Source organism: Magallana gigas, chromosome 2 (genome assembly GCF_963853765.1).
Source record: "Magallana gigas chromosome 2, xbMagGiga1.1, whole genome shotgun sequence".
Classification (NCBI taxonomy): Eukaryota; Metazoa; Mollusca; class Bivalvia; order Ostreida; family Ostreidae; genus Magallana; species Magallana gigas.
This window is the reverse complement of record NC_088854.1, coordinates 19,436,269-19,462,052: the sequence shown is the minus strand read 5'-3', so window position 1 is coordinate 19,462,052 and position 25,784 is coordinate 19,436,269. Positions and strand designations below refer to the sequence as shown.

The following is a 25,784-nucleotide window of genomic DNA, read 5'->3' as shown; positions in this document are numbered from 1 at the left end:
CCATAATGTGATTTTAAATCTACACAAATATAAAATACAAATACAATACAAATAACAGCTGCTACATGAATATAAGAATCATGTTTACATAATCATTTATTCTGTAGTCTGTATATGTGTACCTTGATCATTCTTGTCCTTGTCTTTATCTTTCTTGGGTTTTCCTGGGGAGCCTGTGATGCTAGACTTCCCTCCATTACTCCCATCCTCAGATTTACTTCCACATAGGGCACTCTGCAGCAACTGGAGGAGGGTAGGGGCCACACCCTCATTCAGCAGAATACTGGCCCTCACGAGGAATATCATCACATCTACAGCAGAAAGAATTTAATGACTGAACTGTGCTCTTAATTCATTTCATAGAAAAGTCTGATCTATAACAAAGCTCTCTCAAACCACCCCAATGCACATATGATGTGATGTTAGCATGTCTATGTATTATAAAATGTTTTTAAAAAACTCTACAACTTACTTTGATTATCTCGACAATAGAGTTGCCAATTGACTGGTCTGCTAGAGGCTGTGTCACTACAGAATTTCAGGTGCTCAATCTATTAAAAAGAAGCATAAATGCATGAGTTACATGCACTTTCAATAAGTGACAAAAAATTGGGAAACAATGTTAATTTTTTTCAAGGATAGGTGCAATTCATAAACAATAAATGTTGTCTTAGGTATTGCTTGGCTACTTACAATATTGAGGAGGGTGTCATAGTTGAGTACAATGGGGGCGGGGGTGACCTCAGCCTCATTGATGTCCAGGCCTCCCTCCTTACACAGCTCTGTGACGGTCTGTAGATGGGACTCCACAGCATGGAGGTCCCTCAACTGTCTGTACTTCTCCTTGGTTCCACTGATAAACAGCAGCAGCTGCAATAGGACACACACAGGTAAAACGTAAAGACGTTGTAAATGAAAATCCCTTTCAGGATCTCACTTACTTACACAAAATATCCAAAATAAAGAACTTTACAAACCTTCCTGACTGTACGTCTAAAGTATGGTGTCTGTTGTGTCATCATATACTAGAAACAGAAAGATTAATTTGCTTACAAAGGCAACAGATATTATTAAGGATCATATTCAGAATATTATTCAAATTTATTATCTATTATTACTTTTCAAAGTAAAACAGTATTTCCATACCTCAGACAGAATTGTATTCCAATATTTATCAAAGGCTGCAGAAGGAACACTTGAAACACCTTCTGAAATCTTCTTCAACTGTAAAACAATGCATGCAAAATATTATTCTCTCATGTTCAGACAATCACTAAGATATTAACAACACAAACCTAACCGTCCTAACAGGTGTACCTGATAGGGAAGTCTCAGAACCATCTCAGTCAGCATTTGCGGGTAATCTTCAAAAACATCATTGGCATGTCCTTTAACATACTGTCGCAGGAAGAACGGTGACATGTCTGGGGGTGGGGATGTGGGGTGGGGCTTCAGTAATTGACCAGTTACTGCACTACCCTCCTCCTACAATGAGATACATGTATATGTATTAAAATATAACTCTTTATCAGATCTTACAAAGTTTTCACACATACAGTATAATCTTTAATCAATTTCACATAATGTACTATCTAGAACTTGACACTAGAGAGGATGTAGCCACTCCTTACCTCTGTCACAGAATACTGTTTCCAGAATGGCAGCAGGTTCTTCAGGATGGTCAGACAGAAAGGGATGGCTCCACTAGATATCAGAGCTGCGGCGGTGGCATTGCTTACAAAGGAGGAGGACGACTGAAAGGAAACACAGATATACATGTAGGTAATTATACATGTACTTTGTACCTGATGTCACACTTCATTATAAATGTCTATTACAATTCAATTTGTAGTAAAGACTAACCTCCCCTGCCAGTTTATTTCCTGTCTTGGTCCTTGACAACAGAACACTGAGGAGTCTGAGTAGAACAAGCTTGACTTCATAGCACTGGTTTCTACAGGCAATCTGCTCCAAATCCTGCAAAGAAAAAATGGAAATTTTTAGTGTATATTTACTTCAGGTACATTTTAAGTTCAATTCATTTATTTTAATGAATTATGCACTTAAACATTTTCATCACTTTTCTATTGGAAATTTTAAAATCAAAATCAAAATGTTGTTGATATTGAGACATACTTTTCCAGCCAGGTCCAACTCTTTAATAATGGCTGTCAGCAAGGCATCCAAGGCTCCTTTGTCTTTTTCTTCATCACTGTCCAGATCTGATGTCAGCATCAGTAATACCTGTTATAGACAGAAATTATTGTACATCCCATTATTTATCATATTCTAAGCAATTACTGTACATTTACGTACACATTTCCCAGCTCAATTTACCTGCATTTAAATACCTTACCTGCATGTAGGGAATCACTCTAACACCCCCAACATTTCTCATTTCAGGAAGATACTGCAATAGTCTCTCAAGTATCATCAAACGCAAGCTATGCAACCTACAACATTGATTTTTCCATAAACCTTTCTTAGAACATGATATTTTTTATGGCATTAGAAACATATTGTATAACTACACCAATCATACTCACCTGACCGAGGCATCATAGTCGGCGTCTACATCTGTGCAGTCCACTTCATGATGAAGGGAGCCACTGGGCATGCCCAAACTGCTGGTCTCACTTCGCGGTCCAAATGTGTTACTCTCTCTGTCCCTGTCTCCATATGCACTGCTACGCCCACTCACTTTAAAAAGGAAATGTGTATTCTCCAAATCAATATCATACATATAGGTCAGAGCAGATTTCTACACATAAAATAAATGACTGTTGTGAATATCTTTTTACTGTTGTACTTGATGTGATTATTTGTTGTTTACCAATAAATTCTATGGCACTTTTTCCAGTCTCTGAGACTGCATGCCCTTTTTATAAACCGTAAATGACTTTTAACACATATCTTTATACCTATATACTTGATGTAATCATTAATTATTTACCAATTGATTCTATGGCACTTCCTCCACTCTCTGAGCCTGCACTCCCAGCATGCTCTGCTGGAGAGGTGCGTAGGGTGGATCCGTCGGTGGCGGCATTACTTCCCATCTCATCATCACTGCCTGGGGCTGAGGCTGTAGTATCAGACATGGGCCCCTCCTCAATAGAAATTGCATTCTGTAGGGCCGACTGTCAAGACAACCATGGGAAAATCAATCAAAGGATTCTTATTTTAATATTATAATTTTGTCATGGAATTACATTTACATTGCTTCAGTGGATCAATTTGTTACATAAGTCAAATAACACAATTTCATGTTTATTAATATTTATTTAATTTTTCAATTCTCACAAGTATCAGCAGGAATTACACTGACCTGCACATTGTTTAGTCCAAGTCCCTGTAGTCCAAGGGAGTTACTATTTCCTGGCTACAAACAAAGATCCAAAATAAATCATTTTTAACCAAACAAAGACCCAAACTGTTGTACGTCTTCACCATACTCTTTACAAAGAATTGTTCTTTAAACACAACTCCTCCCTACCTGATCCTGCAGGCTGAGAGCAATAGCCAGCTCCACCATTGTTTCATCATCAGCATCAGGTGGGATGTCGACCATGGGGAAGTTACGACTGGCCAGCAGGGCTTCTAAAGGTGAGCGACCCACATCTTCTGGCTCTGGGTCACCTGGCTCAAGTACCATTGGCTCCTCATGGTCATGTTCCTAAATCAGAGAACATCCAGAGTAAATACAGTGAGCTATACAGTAATATTTTATCCTTGAAGTACAAACAAACAGATGATTGTTTTAAAGAAAACTCATTCCTCATGCACACTAATCCCATTTTTCTTCTATCCCTATTTTCCATATTCACAAATGTTTTCAGTTTGTTTGTTTTTGTTCACTGCTACAGTGCCAGTACAGGCTTCTCTGCTAATTTATTCAGTGAACTTACCACAACTTCAAACTGTTCATCTGCATCATCAGCGTCATTGTGTTCCTCAATTTCCACAGAGTGAGGAGGGGGCACCTGCTCTACCACATTTTGTACAGGTTTATTTCCCTTGTCATCATCCTCATCATCGTCGTCATCATCATCATCGTCGTCATCATCCTCTGCTCCACCACCTACAAAAATATCATAGAATATACAGTATACGAAAATCCTCATTTAAGTAATTATATACAAAATAACAAAGAATTAGCTTCGAAAAAGAGTTATACTTCATGGCAAAGCAAGATTTTTAATCTCCAAAAGAAACTAAACATCTTTAAATATTTCCCATAAGGATTTGAGGTTTAAGTTAAATAAATTTTTTGTTGATAAGATCTTTGAGCAGTTGAATAAAATCTCATCCTCGAACTCAGGAAAACTTCATTTTAACAGTGAAATATCAAATACTAACGAGTACAAGTTGCAAGATTACTTAAAGTTTTCCTTGAAAAAGCATGAAAGATCCCAGCTAACATGATTAAGAATAAGTGCACATTCTTTATTCATTGAAACAAGTAGATATTGTAAACCAATTATCCCAAAGGAAAAACGTTTATGCTATGCTTGTAAATTATTAGTTGAAAATGAAAAACATTTTGTACTTTACTGTCCTGTGTATGACAATCTTCGATTTCATTATTGTGATATTTTCAATGATAAATTCTACAGTGGTATTGATCCCATAAAAGAAATTGTTAATCCATGTGATTTTCATACTACAAAACCTCTATGTTTCGACTTGGATAAATGTTTTATGCAGAGAAATTAGTTCCAGGGACTATGAAGTATTGTATAAAACTGTCTTGCATGCTGTTGCCTTTATGTTATAATTTTCTTTTGTCTGTCATTTGATTTCATTTTGACTGTATGCCAACATGGTGATGTCAATAAACCATTGAACTGAATTGAATATATACAGGTTTGAAAATGGCATAGATTAATTGACTCCGAGTGATTCTTACCTGGTGAACTACACCTGGGGGGAGAGGGAATAAAAACTCTCCTTCGCCTGTGCCTGGGCCTCAGACATCGAATCATGGCCTGCTTACAGGAGAAGCTGACCTGCTGGTCAGGACAGAGCAACATTTTCACATACAGCTTGGTAGATAGGGCAACATTGTCAAAGTCATTGATAGTGAAAGCATGAATAATTTCCACCAGTGCTCCCACTGTGGCATCCACATGGGCCAGGCCTGGCAGACACACGGGGGCCAGCATAGGGTTGGCAGGTTTAGCACTGTGTAGAGCCCAGAAAGCCTCCATTAACTGGGTCACAAAATGGTTCTTCTCTTTTGCATCAAGGTCAGACAAACTAGCAATAGATGGTGCTGATTTTTCTTCCTTCTCGTCTTCCAAATCTGTGACTTCTAGAACTATTAATGAAAAATATCGACTGTAATATATATGTAGTTTTTAAAATGCTATCAAAAAACATGTCAAATATAAACCATAATACATTTGATATGCTTTGTAAAGAAGAAATATCAGATTTAACAGTTGATTACCTTCATCCTCCTTGTTTCCCTTCTCGGCAAACTTGATCAGGTTGTTGGGTCTGGACACAGCCACAGACCTGGCGGTCACCAGCAGTCTCTGATAGGCCTCCACATCCAGCGGCTTCTCTTTGTTCAGACTGGCCATTACATGCTTCAGCTCTGCCTGGTCCTAGCACATATATCAGACTCAAATCAGTATGTATCTTATATCAACACTGCAAAATATTTAACTTAAGATGGATGAGATCACATTACCTACAAAATTAATGTAGAATATTTACTATATACATGAAGGAACATGTACATGTATATATTGGTGTGTTCAATCATAAGCAAAGACAAATTAACAAAAATCAACTGAAATTGATCTTATTAAATTACATACAAATCTATATCATTTACAAAATACACACACAAGTAAATGTACATGTATGTGTCAGTGTGTCTGTGTAAGTGTGCCCATTATTTACCTTGTGGTTGTAATATGTTTGTGGGGACAGGAACAGAGAGGCCAGCAGTGACTTGGTGTGTGACTGTACACTATCAGGCATGGGAAGATTCAGGAGGCTGGTAGCAATGCTCAAAGTGTCTGTTCTCATCTCAGTCAAACCCTGAACAAAAGAAAATACATGTAGTCAGTTACACTATATCAGTGAAAACAAAACCAGTTACAAAAATTCGAAATTCTCATCAACTATTCCTTTACATATTTCATACAACAAGCATGAAAAACCTTACATGTGTTTATAGCAGAAAAATGTACCTTGTCTTCCATAGGACAAGCAGCAAAGGCTCCATCCAGCACCTCTAGTGCACTACCCAGCAGTCTGTCCGCGGAGGTCAGGGGTAGGGGTGTGGCCGAGGGAACCACCTCACTATCTGCCAAGTTCATGCCCCCTGAAGAGGTCAAAGATTTCTGGGTCTGGGATTCCAGGAATTCGTCTGGTTCTTCTGGCCAGCCAAATGATTCCTTGGTCTTCACAAACACCTTAATGAAGTCCACCATTGTCACTCCTCCTGGGTCTACACTGGCTCCAACTGTACAACATAACAATTCACTCACTAAGTACATATATAACTCAAACTATTTTATCTAAGAATTGGCCATCTTAATAATGAATCAATACCAACTAATTTTTTAAAGACCATCCTTTTTATCAGAGAGTAAGGAATAAATTCTGACCATGTATTTATAATTCAGTGATAATAATATACTTACAGTGTATGGTGAATTTCTTGTCTGCTGTCAACGATTCTTCTCTAGTGAAGGGTAAATCAAACCATCTGGCTCGAGTCACTTTGACCTAACAAAGAAAATGATACATGTATAAAAACAAATTCTAAACACAAATTCACAATCCTGTTTATACATGTATTTATTAATGTACAAGTACAGCTTTACAATAAAATTAAAAGAGATAATTTTGCTGGACCAAAACTTAATCTAAGAATTTTGGATTTATCATCATGTGCTCTGTTACTGAGCTTCCAGGATGATAACCAAGATCATAAAACTATAAACAGAGGTCCATATACAGTATCTACCACATCACAAGAACCTTCAAACTTTTAGCTCTCTGTGTGATTCTGTTTTATCTTACCTGTGTAGTTCTTCCAAAGACCTCTATATAGGAGGGGGCTCTCTCTATGCTTTGTGTTCCCACCAACACTCTACATCCTAACATGACATTGGTGGAGTTGGTGTTTGTGATCTCCACAGTGAATCCAAAAGGCTGCAATCAGAAAATAATTCACAAGTCTACTTTATGCATAATAATTTAAAGTATACCAGTTTTCCAAAAAACAGAACTGAAAATAACTGCCCCTGAAGGAACATTCACCACCTAACCAATTAATGTAAAAACATACCTTTGTGCTTGCAACATACATTCCAATTGTATTTAATCTGTGCTTTATTTGTTGAGCATTATAAATCTGCAGTAAATCATTTCCACCAAACTGTAAGAAAAAAGTGTATAGTATATTATCTACAGTAAAATAAGTGTACATGTACCGGTAGGTATATCATAAGATCTAATAATAAAGTCCTTTGATTGAACAAACCTCAATGTCATTGGTCTGCTGGCAGTGCTCAAAAAAGTCAATGGGGAAAGATACAGATCCAGTAGGTCTACCTGTAAATGAACATAAATCGATGAAAAAATTTAATAAAACAACTTACATATCTCTGTCAGTATATCACATGGACTCTGTACATGCCTGATTTGGTGGATCTCTTTTTCTTGACTGGCTTGAGGACAGCAATAGGACTCTGGGGTTGGAGATAGGGTGACAGCCAGAAGTTTGTGGTGTTCACATTGGCCATGTAAATCCTTAAACTTCCATCCTCACACAACAGAATCATTGTGGTTCTGTGCTGCTGCAAAAATAAACTGACAAATCTAAACACCAGGAATTTCATTCTTTGTGTAATTTATACCTTCAAAATTTTTGTAGATTTCATTTGATCTTCATCCCTTTTTTTCATTCAAAATTTTGTGGTAAGGAAAATGATGCAATTACATGCATAAGAAATACAAAACATTCATGTACCTGATCTGAGTTGGAAGCTGTGTGTCGTATAGCTACAACATCTTGAATCTAGAGAGAAAAAGAGTCACAAGTTTAACATTTTTTAAAATTCCCAATTTTTGTGGTTGAACTGTTACAGTTATTCCGCTATGGAGTACCTTGGCCTTGGCTGGGACAACTTTGATTTCCTGTACCATGATGCTGTCCAGTTGAATCATAAGAACAACTGGGTTGTTGGAGGTCTGGGTCATACTGTACATCAGGCCTGTGTGACCGGGGACTTCAGACCACTGCACCAGGGGCTGGGTAGAGTTACTCCCCTTGGTGGTTCCATTTCTGCACAGATCAATAGGCATAATCATTCTCTTTTATGCCACTAAATAAATCAGCAGAACCATATTTTCAGCAACAAAAAATTAATTTCCTTACGTTTTGAGGGTGATTGGAAACAACATTGGGGTCTTAGAAAGATCCTTGGAAACTGTGGCAGCAAAACTCTTTCCTACAAAAACATACGATATTCATGGTTAGAAGATATTTAATACATTGTATCTTACAAAATTATCTACATTTTCATTAGTGGTTAGGTCATAAATATTGTAACCAAGTTACCCTGGCTATAACTGAAGAAAATCAGCTGTAGAGCGTGGGAGTAGTAGACAGACACACCCCCTCCTGCCACTAAATTGTTCACTTCCTACAAAATAATATAGTATCTATAAAAGAATCTCTATAAAATGAAGTCAGTTTGTAATATTAAATTATTTGTGCAATTTCAATATCTACAAGTACATGTACATTTTGAAATATATTTGCATTATTAAGCAACATTATAACCATACTTTCAATTCTGAGTGTTCAACATCCAAGACATTGGTGATGTAGAATGGTCCATTCTTAGCACTGCTGCTGTCGTCCATCACTTGAGTGTAGATATAACCACTGGAGGCCATCAGGACAATGTAACGGCCCTCCTCAGTACAGATAAATGTGGCATCACGGATCTTACCGCTCGGCAGCAAGAAGTAGTACTGGGGACTCAAAGCATCCATTCCCAAGTTGTATATCTGTAAAAGATGTTAACAAATAAAATGACTTGATGTGTCCATTCCCAAGTTGAATACTAAATCTGTAAAATATGTTAGCAAATCAAATTCAATTCTTGTTTACCCTTCTTAAAATATTCTAAACCCTTCTTAAAATATTCTAAAATGATGCTGCTTTCTGTTTAAATTGTGATGGATTTCAGACATAAAAAAAATCTTGTGTACTTCATGGACAGTTTCCTTTAAAACATATTAACTTATCTAACTCTATACTACTTTGCTCTCTGCTTACCTTGACAAAGTCTGCAGTGACTATGGCCAGCTCTGTCTGAGTTCCCGGCAGCCAGATGGGTTTGATGATGAAGTTCCCCGAGGTCAGGGTAGGATGTAGAACCAGGTGATCAGACACCTGACCAGAGTTTGTGAAGGTCAACACATGGCAGTCCTACAAGTCAGAAATTACAGGTAAACCATTGCAATAAACCAATAGGCTGGTAGCCAGAATTATCTTCATTTACTCTTATTTGAATTTTTACCTTTAGACCAGTCACAGCTAAGTAATCTTCATTACAAGGGTTTCCCATGATTGACAGTACAGTGAATGGGATAGGAGCTGAGGCTAGTCTCTGTAAAATAAAAAGAGATTAAGTAAATCCAAGGACTATCAACATTATGCATGTACATCTATCTCAATTATCTTGGTAAATTCTGAAGTACAATTGTCATTTCCTCAGAAATCATGTTCATGTATACTGTAAATGTACATATATCTCAATTATCTCAGTAAAATCTGAAGTACAATTCTCATTTCTTAAGAAACAATGTACACTGTAAATGTCACTGATCTTTCTATTAGAAATATAAGGGTCATACGTGTGTTCATGTAGGGTATTTTTCCCCTGCAATACATGTGTCACTATGTGCTAATCAATTTCAAACTTGATACCAAAAGCACATTTTTAAATTAATACATGTTTATACTTGTTATTCAAATCGTCTATACTGCACTGTTTTTCTCGGATAATTTTCATAAAAAACTTCACTTACCGTCAGAGTGAGTTTCTTTTTACTGGAGTCAGCTTGCTTGAGTAGCGCAGATAGCTGTAGAATGGTAATCTTTCCTTTCTCATGACTGACGGCTAGATGCTGTCTTTTGCCATGTGGGGAGGCCAGCACACACATGGCAACCCTCCTCAGGTAGTGAGAGTTGATCAGCTGTCTGATCTGCTGGCCCTGGTCTCCACTGTAGTTCATCCTCACATTCTCAAACGCTCCCTCCTGAGAGCCCAGGGTTACAGTCTACACAGAAAACCAAACACTTCATTAGCCATATTATTAAAAAATCTTTACTGGTATTCCAAGTACAGGTACAGATAAATATTTTATCAGAGGTTTTAAATAATTTAAAGTATATACAAACCATCAACTCATCAGTGTGCTGGGTGAGTTTTGGGCTGTTGTGCAGAGTGTACAGAGCTTTCTGGGCTCGCTGTGTGCTCCCCATGGGGGACACTTTCAGGTAATTCTCGGTCAGAGAGGGAAGGATTGTCTTCAGCATGTCAAGGACCACCCCAACTGTCTCACTTGAGTCCTGCATAAAGCATAAAATAATCAGTGTAAATAAAATTTCAGACACTTTCATTTCATTAAGTTTTATCTCTTGTATAAAAATCATACCTTGCATGATGTTTTCATGTTTTATTCGTTATCTATAATTTACAAACTAAAAGATAAAAATCATAATGCGTGTATTTTTCCAATTATAGAAAATATTGGATGAATCTATTTCACCGTCTATTTTCTTTAAATAACAACTGCTCTATTTTTTTTTTAAACTGTTGGTCAGAAGCAATATTTGTGTGAAGTAAGAACATTCAATGCTTCTCCATAAGAAAGATAATGACCAGACACGAATTTTGCACTTTTTCTGCCAGTGACCTTGACCTTGCCCAAATGACCTTGGGTCAAGGTCATGACACACCCTTTGGTCCTAAGCAATATTTGTGTTAAGTTAGACCATTCAATGCTTCTCCATAAGAAAGATAATGACCGGACACGAATTTTGCACTATTTTCCCAACGACCTTGACCTTGCCCAAATGACCTTGTATCAAGGTCATGACACACCCTTAGGTCATTAGCAATCTTTGTGTGAATTAAGAACTTCCAATGTTTCTCCATAAGAAAGATATGGGCCGGACACAAATTTTGCACTTTTTCTGCCAGTGACCTTGACCTTGCCCGAATGACCTTGGGTCAAGGTCATGACACACCCTTAGGTCATAAGCAATCTTTGTGTGAAGTAAGAACTTCCAATGTTTCTCCATACAAAAGATATGGACCGGACACGAATTTTTGTATTTTTTTCTGCCAGTGATCTTGACCTTGCCCGAATGACCTTGTATCAAGGTCATGACACACCCTTAGGTCATAAGCAATCTATGTGAGAATTAAGAACTTCCAATGTTTCTCAATAAGAAAGATATGGACCGGACACGAATTTTGTATTTTTCCTGCCAGTGACCTTGACCTTGCCCAAAGACCTTGGGTCAAGGTCATGACACACCCTTAGGTCATAAGCAATCTTTGTGTGAAGTAAGAACTTCCAATGTTTCTCCATAAGAAAGATATGGACCAGACACGATTGCACAGACAGACGGACGGACAGACGGACGGACCGACTGACGGACGGACAGACGGACGGACAGACGGACAAGGTGATTCCTATATACCCCCCCAAACTTCGTTTGCGGGGGGTATAATAACATTCTGTATGACTAGAGAGCTTCAGTCTTAGGCTGATGCTATTGGCTCTGTTAGTGTACTTAGGCTGATACTATTGGCTCTGTTAGTGTACTTAGGCTGATGCTATTGGCTCTGTTAGTGTACCAGATATCCAATCAGCAGATCCCTGCAGCCCTCCAACTGTTTGCCCAGAAGTTCCCTGTTCTTGTTGGCCAGCTCTATGGCTTTGTTGTCTGCCTTTGTGTTCTCTGATGGACCTGGGGAGGAGAGCCTTCTCCTGAGACTGCTCTGTAACATGGTGTCCATAGAAAACGGGGACTGTCCCACTATACTGTCATTACAATCCATCGCACTCTGGGGGACTCTCTTCACTAGAGCCTATACAAGGAAACAGTGTTACATGTAATCATTCAACATTATTAAAATGCAAAGCATCTTCATTTCCAATTCTAACGACAAAGTAACACATTAAAAGCCCTATTGATTGCTTTGAAATTTCTCCAGTACCTTGCAACTCCCATCATCCTTGGCTCCACAGTCACAGAAGAAGGAGCCAAACTTGGCATAGGTCAGGTCGTGGTCCTTGTGGCAGACTTTGGCACACACTGTACACACTCCCACTCCATCCACCATCTTACAGGTGTGACAGTGGTACCTGGAAAACAAGGTCATTAATATATATCCCTTTTAATAAACAAGCAAGGCATTGGCTAATGTTTAATGTGCATTAAACAATTAAACCTTTCAATCAATCATAAATACAGTAAATGACAATTCATTTTATGGTGGGGTTGTTGGTTTTTTTTTTTGGAAGACTGCTGTCAAAATTTTGTCAATTAGAGCAACAGATATTTAGTTATTATGTATATGTACTTACCAGTGTTGGTTCATAAACTCTTTTTGGGTAATGGTGAAAGTACAGAGTTTGTTGTTTAGTGACTCTTCATCCTGAAAACATAACAAATTAGATCTATAACATCTGAGCATATAAAACTACACATGTTATTGGGATCTGAGTAAAATATTCCAAGTCAACTCGTTTCACTATTTATACAATGTGAGAGAGTTGACTGACCGAGTCCTCGCCGGCCGAGTCTTCGTCCTCTGCTGTGATGTCCTCCGCCCAGTCACTGTCACCCCCTTCATGTTGAGGTGGCTGTGCCTCACTGTCCACATCACTCCCACCCCTACAACAACACAAATACAGGTCACAGTGGTCACTCCAAATATAGGTATTTGTAATCAGTGTAAGAGTTAACATGACTGTCATTTTTAAGGGTTAGATGCTTTAGATTCATGTAAATATTACCTTTGGGAAACTTTCTTCATTGCACCTAGGATTTCTCCCAGGTAGGATAAGATACAGCACAGGGAATCAAGCACTGCCTATAAATTAACCAACAAATATTTTAATGAAACATGGATACTACATGTACATCAAAATCTGTCAAGATAAACTTGGACAATGAGATTATTTTTGAACAAATAAGCTGTTTCAATTGATGACCAACTTACTTTGCTTGAACTTCCAATATCGACAATTTCTTCCAGCACCTCTTTCTTCTCAAGGGATTTCTTGCTGTTAGGAGTTTAAAATGTACATGTACACACTGATATAATAACTTATAACTTGGACAAATAAAAAAATATTCAAACAGGTACACACAGAATGACAAAAAAGACTGACCAGATTTGTAGCCAGCTGGTGGCTGCCTGGAACAGATCCAGGTGTCCGGCTCCATTCCCAGCTCCGGCCAGAGTATGCATCACCATCATCAGCTCCGGGAATCCAGACATGCCTGCCTGTGGTCCAGACAGAAGCTTCCTCCCCATGGGAATCAGGGCCATCAGCAGGGCCTTGGATACTTTAGAGCTTACAGAACTGAATGGGAAATTGTAAAAAAGTCGTACAACGAGATAGTCACATCAGAGAGAATGCATTACCGTATGAAATGAAAGATAAACCATATTTTTCACAAACTGACCTTTTCTCCTTTACGATGTAATGAGTGAAGTTTCTCAGCAATCCTCTGTTCTCTTTTTGTGTAGTGTTATTTTCTGGGTCCTAAAAATGTGTTCCAAAACAAACATGTATATGTAAATATCTACAAGTAAATAATTTTCTACAGAGATGATTATGAGTTTCAATATGTTTACAAAAATTTAATGCTACCTACCTCAGATGAAAAAATGAACTTAGAGAGCCAGTTCTGTAGAACTGATTTATCAAAGTCTGGGTCAGCAATTCTAGATAAAGATGAACATAAGGCTTCATAGCTCTTGTGTGTTGGATGTTTGTCAGCTAAAACAAAAAAAAAAAATGTATAGCATATTTGATCGTTCTCATTAAAGACATTGAAATTGTTTTCAATTTGTGGGGCATTTACAGATCACTCACCTAAATATAGAAGCTTGTTGAAAAATTTGAGAACACTTCCTGCAAATTCTGGAGACAGGTGGTCTTTGGAGGGGGACAGCAACAGGTTTATTAAATCTGTAGACAACAAAATAACTGATAAGTAATGTACACATACCATTTATTTAAGAATGGTATATACATTGGATGATTTATAAAAATATACCCCCCACCCCAAGTAAAATATCATAATTGTTATAATCATTTTAGTAATCTGCTAAAAAAAATAGTTGAAGAAATATTACAATTTACATTGTAAAAATTTCATTCATCTAAAAAAATCTGTTTTTTCATATTTAACCAAATAAACTTACCCATGTCATTCGAGAACACAAATGCGAATGCCTTCTTCTCTGCTGCTTTTTCAATGTGATTGAGCATGAACTTGAGACAATTCATGAGGACACTTCCCTGCAGTCCGTACTGGAGCTCTGAGTAGTGGATGACCAGGTCCTTACACACACTGAAGGTGTAGCGGTACAGCCTCTCCATGAACTCCTCACTGTCCACCTGTCCCAGGAACTTCTCCAGCGAGGATGAAGCCATGTCTGCCACATGGGCGCTAGAGGCATCCAGGATCAGCGGGAACATCACCCGGATCATTTCCTCCTGACCGGAGTTGGGGCACCAGCTACAATACAGGTCATACAATGATCACTTTGTATATGAAGGAGAAAACAAATGTGCATGTAAATATCTAGCTGCAATAATGTAGCCCTCTCCGATTTTTTATATCTGATGTTTACTGGAGAGGGCTACAATTCCATAGGATCTCCGTAATGGTGCAAAATTAAATTTTTAATGCGACTGACTTCGGTCTGAAAAGATCGATTTTATATTTGACTTCCTTTAGATAAAATGATTTTTTAATTCAGGTTGAACAAACTAACCGTATATAAATCAAAACCAGATAAAACACATCAGCATGTTTACCAGTCGTCTTTTTCAGCAGCCATGACAGTTCTCGCGTGATTTTATGGGATTTACGCTTGGAGTTTTGATGGGCTTGATAACGTGAATGTCACAATAAATAATTTATCTAACCTCGTTCTATCACTAAAACATCATTTAAGGAACTGGTATGTAATGAAAAATTCATATTTACCGCGTTAATTATGTTTAAAATAGGGGAATTCCTATATTCAGTTCAAGATCCGCTCCTAAATTCTCATTGGCTGTCTCAAAATAAAACCGGTCAAGGTCAGTAAACATGGCGGACAAATTCAACTTGCGTTGTTGACATACACGAAAAATAACCGATATATGGACTATACCTGATATTTTTGGATTAATTTATGCCATAGACATCTACAATATTTGAGTTCAGGTAAGAAATGCAGATGTTATCGTCATTTATATACGATTTGAGACGAAATCGTTGCGGGAGTGAATCACTCCCGCACTTGCACCATTACGGAGATCCTATGGAGTTGTAGCCCTCTCCCAAAAAAAAAAAAAAAAAAAAAAATCGGGAGAGGGCTACATTATTGCAGCTAGTAAATATCATGACAGCATAAATAAAACAGGAAGTTTGTATCATTGTGCATAACCATTCGATTAATCACTGTCAACATACCTGATCAGGTCTGATGAGAATCTCACTAGTGAGCCAAGTGTATGCTTTAGAGAGGGTCCAATGTTGAATTCAGCTTCTGTGAAGTAAACATTAAGTATATGTATACATGTAGTTTCTGTGCTTTAGTTTTAGCTTAGAATGTAATGAGTTAAATTAAATAACATGTAACATTATCAAACCTGAAAGATATCCAATGTGAGCACTCTGTATGGAATCAATGTAGCTTTCAACAGGAATAATGTCATTTCCAAATGCAGTAGTCTACAAAATATACAAACTTTAATATAAACCTGATTTTCACATCAGAAGGATAAAAGTAAGACAAAATGACATAAAATATATTTTAGTTTTGCTTGTAGTTTTCAACTTTAAGAACCCTTTAGCTGAACGTATTTTTTCAATTGTCATATTCTTTTGTCTGTCATTTGATTTCAGTTTGACTGTATGCCAACATGGGGATGTCAATAAACTGAATTAAATTGTAAGAGAGATTAAAAATAGAGAAAAGAAAGAGAGAATTCCTACCCAGGCCCCTGGACTGGGGAAATTATTTTTAGAATCAGTGTTCCACTGTTCCAGTGCCCCGGCCACTGATCTGGGTAGTGTTGACATGATCTCTGAGGCCAGCACCGATACTTTAGAGGGGCGGCTTGAGCCGATGCTTAGAATGACCCCATAAGCCTCCAGGTGTTCAGCTGTCAGGTCCTGCTCAGTGTCATCTGTGTGTTTGAGCTGACCAAGGATGCAGGATCTGCAGGTGTCATAAAGGCTTATGTTACAAATACAATGTCCAAGAATTTGCTGAACAAAAAACCACAAATATGCACTGCATAAATCTTTATAAGCAAAAATAAAATAGGTTCAATAGATAAAAAGGACTATCTACATGTGGTTTACTACATGTATGAAAATAAATATTCTACCTTGCAAACACAGTGTAGGCCTCTATCAACCTCAGTACTGGAGAAACAACTTCCTGGGCAATATCCATGGCTGTGGATGGATCTATATCTGCCATAGCTTTAGTGTAGGTGTATTCCAGGCTAAGCTGTAGCTTTGCTATCACTGAATCCAGAATCAAAATGTCATTCACACCTGGTAGCACTGTGATAGGAAGAACAGCTCTCGGATTTGACATTCTCAAACTCCTCATCTGAAAACATGGAAAGTGAGACACAAAACTATAAATATTGCATATTAACAAATGTACATTTACATGATGCCAAAGGAAACCTTTCAGTAAATCAGAACTGTGTTACAAAGTTGTAAATGATTTACATGTACTGTGTTACAGAGTTTAAATGATTTACACGTACATGTTCTTTCAAGAACTTGACGGCCAAGCGGACATCAAAGCTGGCATTGTTGGAGGATTTGTTAGCCTCTGTAATCAGACTGTCTGCATCTTGTGTGGTCATTCCTTGTTTCACCAGGCAATCCTACGATAAAATTTCATCTTAAATAAAGACAATATACTTGCAAAAGTACTTAATAAATAAGGTTAGTAAACCTAAAGTATAAATCTTTAGAGGTATCAATACAATTAGATTGAACTAAAAGACTTATAATAAGTGTACATGTATATATACCCTGAATAAATATAAAGATATATCTGGCATGCTTTTTTGCATTCTTACATTCACAAGTATTCTTGTTGTTGTAGTATGATACACAAACAAGTTAAGAAAAAATGTTTCAATAAGGCTCACCTTCATCCAGCTGGTGAAGATTTTGTGAGAGAGTCGTGGGGCCCAGCGGAGGGTGTGCAGTAAAAAGCTGTTGTCCATGTGAGTGATGCCATTCTCCAACATCTGTAGGTACTGTATGGAGGGAGGGAGACAGGCCAGTAACCTCCAGGTGATCAGAAAGTGGTAATGCATGGCAGCTGTATCCTAAGTATTATAACAATAACCTTATAAAACTTATATACACATACATGTACATATACACAAATTAAATTAATCTAGTTTTGTAGTGTTTCACTCATTGGATGAAGGTTTGTAAGTAGTGGTACACTGTATCAGTTGGCATTATATCTCAAGATTATATAATCTCTCTCCATTTTGACAGAACATACTGAAATGTAAAAATGGGTCTTACCAATAGTGACAACTTGGTCTGATTTTTATCACAGTTACTCCCTGTGCTCAGTAAGATGATGCATGCATCGTACAGTGCATTGTAGTCCATTACATCAGCATTAGAGAGCAGGAAACTGCAAGCCTACAATAACAACATTAGTTCTGCTGAAATGAAAGTATTCATATTGAAACAAAAAATATGTACAAGGGTACACTGAATACACTAAACCAATTTTTATTCCCGGCGACTTTATTTTGTGATTAACTGCCGATAAACTGGTTTGGGACGACTAATGTTCGCGACCAAGCCTTATCCAGACCTGTATTGTTATTAAACTATAGACAAAGGATTGGTTCCCAGCGAGAAATATTCATGACAACAAGGCTCTCGTTAACCTCGCGAAAATTTCTCACACGCAAATAAAAGTTGGTTTACAGTACTCAGTCACATTAACAGAATGTAATGAACTTACCAATCCATCAACTTTTGGAGCGTCCTGTATATTCAGATCAACTGGACCCAGGTTGAAAAATCTTGGGGCCTGAATATTGGCTAAAAAAACAAAATATGAATCCAAATTTTATAGATTATTTATTAAATATGTAGTTTTTGAATTTAAACATACTTTGAATCATGATATAAAACAGCTTGAACATACTGACAAATTGATTGATTTACTTACAGTCTGAGGGTTCCATAGCTGTTAAACCTCGACGGTAGTTCTCTTCAACTTCTCTACACTGGAAAAACTTGGTATTAGGGTGCCGTCCGCTATCCCCACTGTGTGAAACTGTGAAGGTGGTGAACAAGTTCCAGCGCACCTATTTTCAACATACATTTTCAAACAGTGTAATAGATGTACATTTCTTTTACATTTATTTATATTCAGTATAATCTATCCACACTACATTACAGATATGTTTGATTCTATTCCAGAACATGAACTTCATTCAAGATCACAAACTAACTGATGTTTTACCAACATAAAATGTGTGTGTGCTGTAGCTTGGTGATAATATACCTGTTCTAGGAGCTCGGCGGGAGGATCATAGAAATAATGAAGCAGGTACTCCAGCACCAGCAACATCTTTGTCAAGGGTAGTGGGTTCATGTCACACAGTTTGCTGCAGAAGAAAGTGTGTATCCATTTTATACTTATGAAATACACAAGGTTTATTTACTAAACTATCTACATTAAAATCCTGGGACTAACTTCAAATCAAAACATACCTGCTGTCTATTTTGGCTACAGCAATGATATTTTGTGCAAGAAACAACAACAGAGATTTTTTCTGCATCAATGGTAAGCTGTGGAAAAGGAACAACAACAGTTGCAGGTGCTCTACATTAATATCTGTAAAAAAAAATGGTAACTCATTCTTAATACATTCTTCTATCAAAAGCACAACATCTTTCAATTAATTCAGCAAAATATTTAACTTGCCAATGTATAAATGTACATCATTGTTTTCTGAAGGAAATGCAAATTACATATGACAATCTCTTTGGACAGCTTATGCTATTTTGTAAACAGGTGGGTAAAATGATGTAAAACAAAAACTAATGTACTGATACATGAAATTAAAGCATAAAGAGTATCCAAGTTGTGACCTTCATAATTCTCTGTGCCATCATTGTAGATCATCAGAGACTTCAGGGTGGTGATGAACCTATTCCAGATGTTGATAACGGCCGCTTCACTCTGACTTTTGAGTTGCTTTGCTTCCCTCTCCTTCTGCTGCTTCAGGAGGAGAATTTCAGCCAATACAGCTAGTGTCCGTGGTAGCAGGGTAGTTGGCCAGTGGTCCACTGCCTGTGGGCTCACTCCCAAGTGTAGCAATAGAGCATCCTGCACAGAACAGATGTATATCACAACTGTACAGCTACAAGTTTGATGTATTACAAAACAATATTATATTACTACTTTATAATATAATCATAAAATTACCTGTAGATTGTTGGAAAGGACCCCAGTTGATATCATGCCATGGTTGAATTTTGCTAGGGCCATTGACAAACTGTCATATGTTTTCCCTGAAAAAGAATGATATAAATATAAATTCTTTATAATCTTTTTCTTGGCCTATACATATTTGGCTGTTATGGATTAAGTACTTTAATCCAGATGTACTTTAGACTTACCATTGCTAATTCTGATACAATCTCTATCTAGTTCTTTGATCAAGATAGCCAAGCTTGACATGTGATCTTCATTGAGAGTAGATTTGATCAGCTTTTGCAATTCCATGTCTGGTGTATTGATGAAGTAAACACTTAGGAAATTCAAGATATCGGAGGCCAAAGTGACAAACTGTACAAAATAATGAAAAAAACATAACATGTATTTGTAATAGATAATGATAAAAAACGCATATGTAAAAATAATCAAACAAGAAACATCCATCACTGTTCACCAAAGAAGCAGTAAATAAGCTAATAAACTTACCCCTTGAGGATCCTTCTTGTCTGGTATAAGTGTGGATGGATCCTCTGTACTGATTTTTCTGGAACGTCTGCCCTCTCCTTGAGCATCAGAACGAGCAGGGACAGGGGGAGGGGCAATTGTTTCAACAGATTCCAGAGGAGACAAGGTGTCCTCCAGCCACTGTCCTAGGAGAGGCTCAGAGTCCTCATCCTCATCTGTGCTGTCCTCAGGGCTGCTGAAGTCATCCTCATAAAATGTGTTGGTGTCTGAGGCACTACTGCTGCTTGATTCAGAGGCCTCTGAACCTTGTTTCAGCCTTTTCAACATTGATGCCTTTAAAACAACACCAGAATCACATTCATGAAAATTATTGGTCAAGATATTTAGATATATGAATACTTTATATTTTCACAAATGCAGTTGTTTGTTTTTATTAGCTAAATGGTTCGAATTAATTTCATGGATAGCATGAATGATAATTTCTTAGTTTTATAAGGGATTCCATGTAAATAATACAGGTAAATAGTTACCTTTCTGAATGATGTTGTCACAAGACTGAACAGCAGATCAATGACTGGCAAGTTAGCCATGAGTTTGCTGACTCGTGAGCTTGCAGTCATCTGAGATGTCACTGGGATGACCATCTTCTGGGACCCAGGTCTCTTGTCACCCTGTCAAAACATATCCATTTGATAGGATTATCATAATTACCATATGGCTTTTTTAATTAGGTTATCATGGATTTGAGGACATACAGATAAGCATATACAAATATTATTTGAATAAACTCACAGTGTCTGATAGAAATCCTTCTATCTGCAAGTCATCTAGTAATTCTTTGAGTAAATGGATAGCCTTGGAGCATAGGGCCGCTGACAGAACTCCAAAGCCTTGAGATGTGCTGAAAACAAAATTAAGTAATATTTATTAAGTATTTACATGTACACTATACAAAACAACAATATCATAAAGATATCAGAACTGGAGATTTGGCACAAGGAGACTTAGTATACACTTATTGTCTATATTAATAACTTGATGATGGTTTTTATTTGTACACTCAAAAAGATTCAGTACCTCTTTCCACTGGATAATTTGGTAGCTGAACCATCTCTTGCTTTTTGACCCCCATCTGATGGTCCCTTTGCTTTTGTGGAGTCCTTTCTTTCCAGAATGGTGGCTGGTGTTAGAGCCAACACTTGCTGGATTCCATTCAGTATCAGCCAGGCTGACAGGCAGTTCAGATTCTGGGTCACCTGGAGAGAGGAAAGAGAAAGTAAAAATTTGCCACTAAAGGAGCCTCTAAATTGAACCAGCTTTCCAAATTGTGACTTACATTTCCTCCTGCTCTAGTTGAATTCTTTATAGCATGTGAAATGGCATTGAATATTTCCAGCTGGAAAAGAAAGGAGAAGTACATGTAATTTAAAATTCAATCAAATTAAAAAAATAAATAATCAAACACTGTTCTTGCACATTTACTTACAGATTTTTGAACAATGCAGTTTCCATAATTGTCGATTTCTTCATCCTTGGTGGTAGTGGGTTTGGTAGGTTGGGGGTTGGTCAGACTAATGACCGTGTTAGACATGGCCACCGTCACTGATGTATACAGACAGGTCAGTGTGATAGAGATAATCTTCTCCAGTCTCTGTGGGGTCAATGGCTCCAGCACAGGCAGAGAGAAGGCTCTCCAAATGATAGAGATCTCATTTAGAAGGAATTGGTAGCTGTTGTAAATTAATGGAGTTTGAGATTTATCAATTTGGTATAGGAATACTATTTACAGTTTGATTTTCTCCACACTTATTATTACCTAACTTATGTTAAAAAAGATTTTGCAAACTTCAAATTTCTCTTTAACACAGCGGTGGCTTCAATTATTCTAATTTTAAATTTTTTAAGTTGTTCACTGTCAATTAAGGTGAAGGCTTTCAATCTAATCAAGCCCTACCTGTTCCTTGTGGTAAGGGCATCAGACAATGTACAGGGCATCACAAAAGTAGCTCCGTTGAGAGCATCCTTACATCTCTGTGAGTACTTCTCCAAAAATGTCAAATTTGTGCAAACATCAACAAGGATATTGGATCCATCCAGCTGAAGAAGGTTAGCTACATTCCTCTTAGCAAAAGCTAATTTGATTTCTTCTGATGATGTTCCACCACACTGTACATTAATATCTCCGGATAAAACTGTCTCTTGGGTTGGATCAAGTTTGTTGGGTGTACCAACACTAAGCTCTCCAAAGACTGATGTCAGCTGGTCAAATATATCTGTTCCTGTGTCAAGTCTGGGTCGCACTTGTTCCCTTTGAACTTGTTCTTCTTCTGTACAAACAACAATTTTTATTCGTAAGCCATCTGTCCTATACATGTACCTTTGTATATGCATTGAAGATTCTCAAAAATATCCCTGTGATGCACAGTTTAAATTATTGCATCAAGACTAAAACTAAAACTTATCAACATGGAAGTAGATTGGACTTTACTGTGGAATCATTTTAATTCCTCGGGGTCAATGTTCTTAGGTAGCCAAAATTTTCCTGATTCATGGGGATATAATTTCGTTGGTAGTGTAATCAGGATAATTTTAATAAATATAAAACAAATAATTATAGTACAGCAAAACTCGTTTAGTACGAACACGGATATTGCAAATTCACGGATATAGCGAAGTCATCTTGGATCCCCAGCTATGTAAATTTAATAAATTTCTTATACGGTTATAATGAATTACGGATATAACAAAGTAATTTCTTAGGTCCCAGTGACTTCGTTATAACCGGGTTTTGCTGTATATAAGTTTATGGGGACGTAAATTTGTGAGCAAGGATTACCCATGAAAGCCACAAACATTGGTCCCAAATGACAATGATGATTACAAAGTATTAATTGTTAGATATAAGTCTCTACCTGTGTCTACTTCTTTTATAGTCAAGGGTGCATTAGAGGATCTCAACATGGCACAAAATGTCAACACATCTGCTTTTCCTAGACTGCATGTTCCTGTGCATAAGGCTTTGATCAACATCATCAAGATTTTCTAAATACACGAAAAAGAAAAACATTTTAGAGTCAAGCAAACCCAAAGAGGATGTACTGATTATAAGACTGGAAAAAAAGGTTAACACAATTATATACAATATACATGTTCATAAACAGCAGTTTATGTAGGTGTAGACAGTACCTGTGAGAGTGCACACCCATCGTTGTGATGCTGCAGTCTGTTCAGTAGATATTTCAGTAAAACTCTACAGGCACTGGATACATCACTCAAGAAGGAACCTGCTACTTTTTAATTAAAACTGTGTCACAAAAATACACAACAAACACAAAGTCAAAATGAAATTTTCCAAAATAAATTGATAAAAGGTTCAGTGGTTGTATCCAGTATCTTTTTATCAATTCATTATTTTTCGTAATTTTATTTATCAAGTTTACCTGTTCCTGCACAAGAACTCAGGTGATGTGAAGCGAGGGCAACAAAGGAGGAGTAGAATTGCTCATATTGATCTCCATGGCCAAGAATGTCATTTTCACTTGAATAACACAAAAAATAGTGGTTAAAATTTTATGAAAAACGCTATCAGTAATAATCTTTATTTTAGAGAATTAACAACTTTCACTTTCTTTATCAATAAATGCTACTTCTAATACATGTGCACCCATAAGAGATAGATGCTTATCAACTTTAGGAATACTTTTCTTCATTTAATATGTCTAATAAGTGCGTTAAGATTGAATGCAATCAAGTGCTATTTACATGAAATAATTTCCAGTTTATATAGGATCTTATGATTTATAAACAAATGTACTCATGAAAGATTGATGTGTTACGCAGAAACGCTATTATAACAATCTCGTGACTATAGGAAGAGTGACATGTACTCATCTTGTGATCAGTGTTTATTAAATAAATCAATCCCAAAATATTTATTTCTCTACAAGTTATTTTTTTTCCATCGGGAAACTACATCATTCGTCAAAAAGAATCGTAAACAATTGCTAAATTTAAAGAGTTACGTAAAGATTTTCTATTCCATACCTTAGAGTGATAGATTTACAAAACTTTGGAAGAATTTCTACGTCTAACGAGGCACTGGGGGCGATCAGCAACGGTTTAATGCTGATCGACCACTCCAATCCTCCTGGACTTCTGCTAGCCATTTTGTAATTCTCGTAATTTCTCGTCGCTGTCGAGATTCAATCTCCAGAAGAGTTGTCTCTCTTAGTCAGAAAAAAAGGCCCACGAACCCCATAGCTCACAATGACCAACAAGGGCCAAGTTTGTCCTGGGAATTATTAAGAACCAAATTCACGACAACAAATAATAAACACAATAGAGCAAATCAGGGAAAAGGGTAAATAAAAAATCCACTTTGACAGGTTATATTTTCAGACTTCATACTGACTAAATTTACAACAAAAAGACCAATCATGATTTCTTCAGAAAAATTATTTCTTTTGAATGTTTTTATGTATAAATCGATCCTTTTTTCATCCCTATTCTCTTTTTGACTTCCAAAGATAGCAATATCGTGTGAACAAAGCGTTTGTTTACATTTTGAACGTTGGAGTAATAATTTCAGTTTTAAACCTTAAACGAATGTTTTAAACGTTAGGAAAAAGATAGACAAATATGCTGAATTTTTTTTTACTGGTATATTGAACCTATGTAAACATAAACAGGGCACGAGCCTTGTTTACATGACAAAGAATTGTGAGCCCTGTATCTTGCTTATAACTTGACTCTACGAATGACTCTCAAATTTTATTTGATCGTTAGAAATGCAATTCTAAAGCATTGTAAATAATAAAAACATAAAAACAAAATTTGACCAAAATCGTGACCATGCCCCTTTAACATTTAAGTTATTTTTTCAATTTATCATTAACATGGTCATAGGGGAAGACCTTGGGACATCTATACATTAGTTTGTTTCAACAATAATTTAAAAAGTTCCAACGTCTATATTTTTGTTTTGTGTTTGTTTTGTAAAGTTAGAGGATTTTTCAAATGTAATTTTAATCTTTGAGCTAACTCGATCTGACCTCCGGGTTTGTGCATGCGTCATGGTTGAAACATTATTTTATAAACCGGTAAGTAAAAGTTTGGATTTTACAGGACAATTGATTTTTTGGAAGATTTTTTATATATATAAAAAAAAAATAAAACAAAGGGTATGGGCATTACTTAAATTTGATTTTTTTTAATACTCATGTATATTTCCTTGGTTGTGCAACTACAAGAGAAGAGTACTAGACATTTGAGAGATGTATTTTTATGATGAACTTTGAACCCAAAGTAGGATCTCTCTCTAACCCCTTCAGAAAAGGTTTCAGAATAAAAACAAACTTAAATTTACCATAAATTAGAAAAAATTTAGTATTACAGGCTATTTGTGAGAAAAAAATCGAGAAAAAAAGTTTTTTTCTTTAAACACACCTTATTTTCATTTTCTTTTAAAAATTTCGAAAATTCCATTCTCTCACTAGAGGTAGTGCTACACAAACTTTGCTT

General features: G+C 36.8%; 1 protein-coding gene across 2 annotated transcripts in view; it reads right to left on the bottom strand.

Annotated features, from left to right (window-relative positions):
* The window catches only part of LOC105344270 (E3 ubiquitin-protein ligase UBR4), a 37,093-nt gene extending 12,637 nt beyond the window's left edge, over positions 1-24,456 (bottom strand). The window contains exons 1-69 of one of the 2 annotated variants that reach the window (XM_066075410.1): positions 24,309-24,456; positions 23,705-23,802; positions 23,451-23,554; positions 23,177-23,306; positions 22,219-22,591; positions 21,751-21,994; positions 21,601-21,660; positions 21,342-21,520; positions 21,057-21,165; positions 20,795-20,935; positions 20,286-20,597; positions 19,982-20,150; positions 19,788-19,873; positions 19,451-19,688; positions 19,070-19,193; positions 18,861-18,963; positions 18,522-18,660; positions 18,312-18,391; positions 17,858-17,980; positions 17,467-17,649; positions 17,074-17,196; positions 16,681-16,910; positions 16,283-16,508; positions 15,937-16,018; positions 15,758-15,833; positions 14,496-14,812; positions 14,164-14,259; positions 13,943-14,067; positions 13,751-13,830; positions 13,453-13,647; positions 13,281-13,344; positions 13,075-13,151; positions 12,841-12,952; positions 12,643-12,713; positions 12,273-12,420; positions 11,910-12,143; positions 10,442-10,612; positions 10,069-10,320; positions 9,558-9,647; positions 9,314-9,466; positions 8,818-9,042; positions 8,588-8,672; positions 8,405-8,477; positions 8,134-8,311; positions 7,997-8,044; positions 7,660-7,823; positions 7,508-7,574; positions 7,313-7,402; positions 7,045-7,176; positions 6,663-6,747; positions 6,207-6,481; positions 5,914-6,054; positions 5,453-5,612; positions 4,910-5,320; positions 3,909-4,081; positions 3,497-3,676; positions 3,329-3,382; positions 2,954-3,140; positions 2,547-2,700; positions 2,357-2,453; positions 2,137-2,244; positions 1,864-1,980; positions 1,632-1,754; positions 1,318-1,485; positions 1,147-1,224; positions 978-1,025; positions 694-870; positions 473-551; positions 123-311 (exon numbers count right to left, since the gene is read on the bottom strand). In XM_066075410.1, the coding sequence (XP_065931482.1) occupies positions 123-311; positions 473-551; positions 694-870; positions 978-1,025; positions 1,147-1,224; positions 1,318-1,485; positions 1,632-1,754; positions 1,864-1,980; positions 2,137-2,244; positions 2,357-2,453; positions 2,547-2,700; positions 2,954-3,140; positions 3,329-3,382; positions 3,497-3,676; positions 3,909-4,081; positions 4,910-5,320; positions 5,453-5,612; positions 5,914-6,054; positions 6,207-6,481; positions 6,663-6,747; positions 7,045-7,176; positions 7,313-7,402; positions 7,508-7,574; positions 7,660-7,823; positions 7,997-8,044; positions 8,134-8,311; positions 8,405-8,477; positions 8,588-8,672; positions 8,818-9,042; positions 9,314-9,466; positions 9,558-9,647; positions 10,069-10,320; positions 10,442-10,612; positions 11,910-12,143; positions 12,273-12,420; positions 12,643-12,713; positions 12,841-12,952; positions 13,075-13,151; positions 13,281-13,344; positions 13,453-13,647; positions 13,751-13,830; positions 13,943-14,067; positions 14,164-14,259; positions 14,496-14,812; positions 15,758-15,833; positions 15,937-16,018; positions 16,283-16,508; positions 16,681-16,910; positions 17,074-17,196; positions 17,467-17,649; positions 17,858-17,980; positions 18,312-18,391; positions 18,522-18,660; positions 18,861-18,963; positions 19,070-19,193; positions 19,451-19,688; positions 19,788-19,873; positions 19,982-20,150; positions 20,286-20,597; positions 20,795-20,935; positions 21,057-21,165; positions 21,342-21,520; positions 21,601-21,660; positions 21,751-21,994; positions 22,219-22,591; positions 23,177-23,306; positions 23,451-23,554; positions 23,705-23,802; positions 24,309-24,430 (10,105 nt within the window). In that variant the 5' untranslated portion in view covers positions 24,431-24,456. The remainder of the gene's footprint in view (positions 1-122; positions 312-472; positions 552-693; positions 871-977; positions 1,026-1,146; positions 1,225-1,317; positions 1,486-1,631; positions 1,755-1,863; positions 1,981-2,136; positions 2,245-2,356; positions 2,454-2,546; positions 2,701-2,953; positions 3,141-3,328; positions 3,383-3,496; positions 3,677-3,908; positions 4,082-4,909; positions 5,321-5,452; positions 5,613-5,913; positions 6,055-6,206; positions 6,482-6,662; positions 6,748-7,044; positions 7,177-7,312; positions 7,403-7,507; positions 7,575-7,659; positions 7,824-7,996; positions 8,045-8,133; positions 8,312-8,404; positions 8,478-8,587; positions 8,673-8,817; positions 9,043-9,313; positions 9,467-9,557; positions 9,648-10,068; positions 10,321-10,441; positions 10,613-11,909; positions 12,144-12,272; positions 12,421-12,642; positions 12,714-12,840; positions 12,953-13,074; positions 13,152-13,280; positions 13,345-13,452; positions 13,648-13,750; positions 13,831-13,942; positions 14,068-14,163; positions 14,260-14,495; positions 14,813-15,757; positions 15,834-15,936; positions 16,019-16,282; positions 16,509-16,680; positions 16,911-17,073; positions 17,197-17,466; positions 17,650-17,857; positions 17,981-18,311; positions 18,392-18,521; positions 18,661-18,860; positions 18,964-19,069; positions 19,194-19,450; positions 19,689-19,787; positions 19,874-19,981; positions 20,151-20,285; positions 20,598-20,794; positions 20,936-21,056; positions 21,166-21,341; positions 21,521-21,600; positions 21,661-21,750; positions 21,995-22,218; positions 22,592-23,176; positions 23,307-23,450; positions 23,555-23,704; positions 23,803-24,308) is intronic. The other variant, XM_066075412.1, reaches the window with a different exon arrangement.
* Between the last annotated feature and the right edge of the window lie 1,328 nt (positions 24,457-25,784).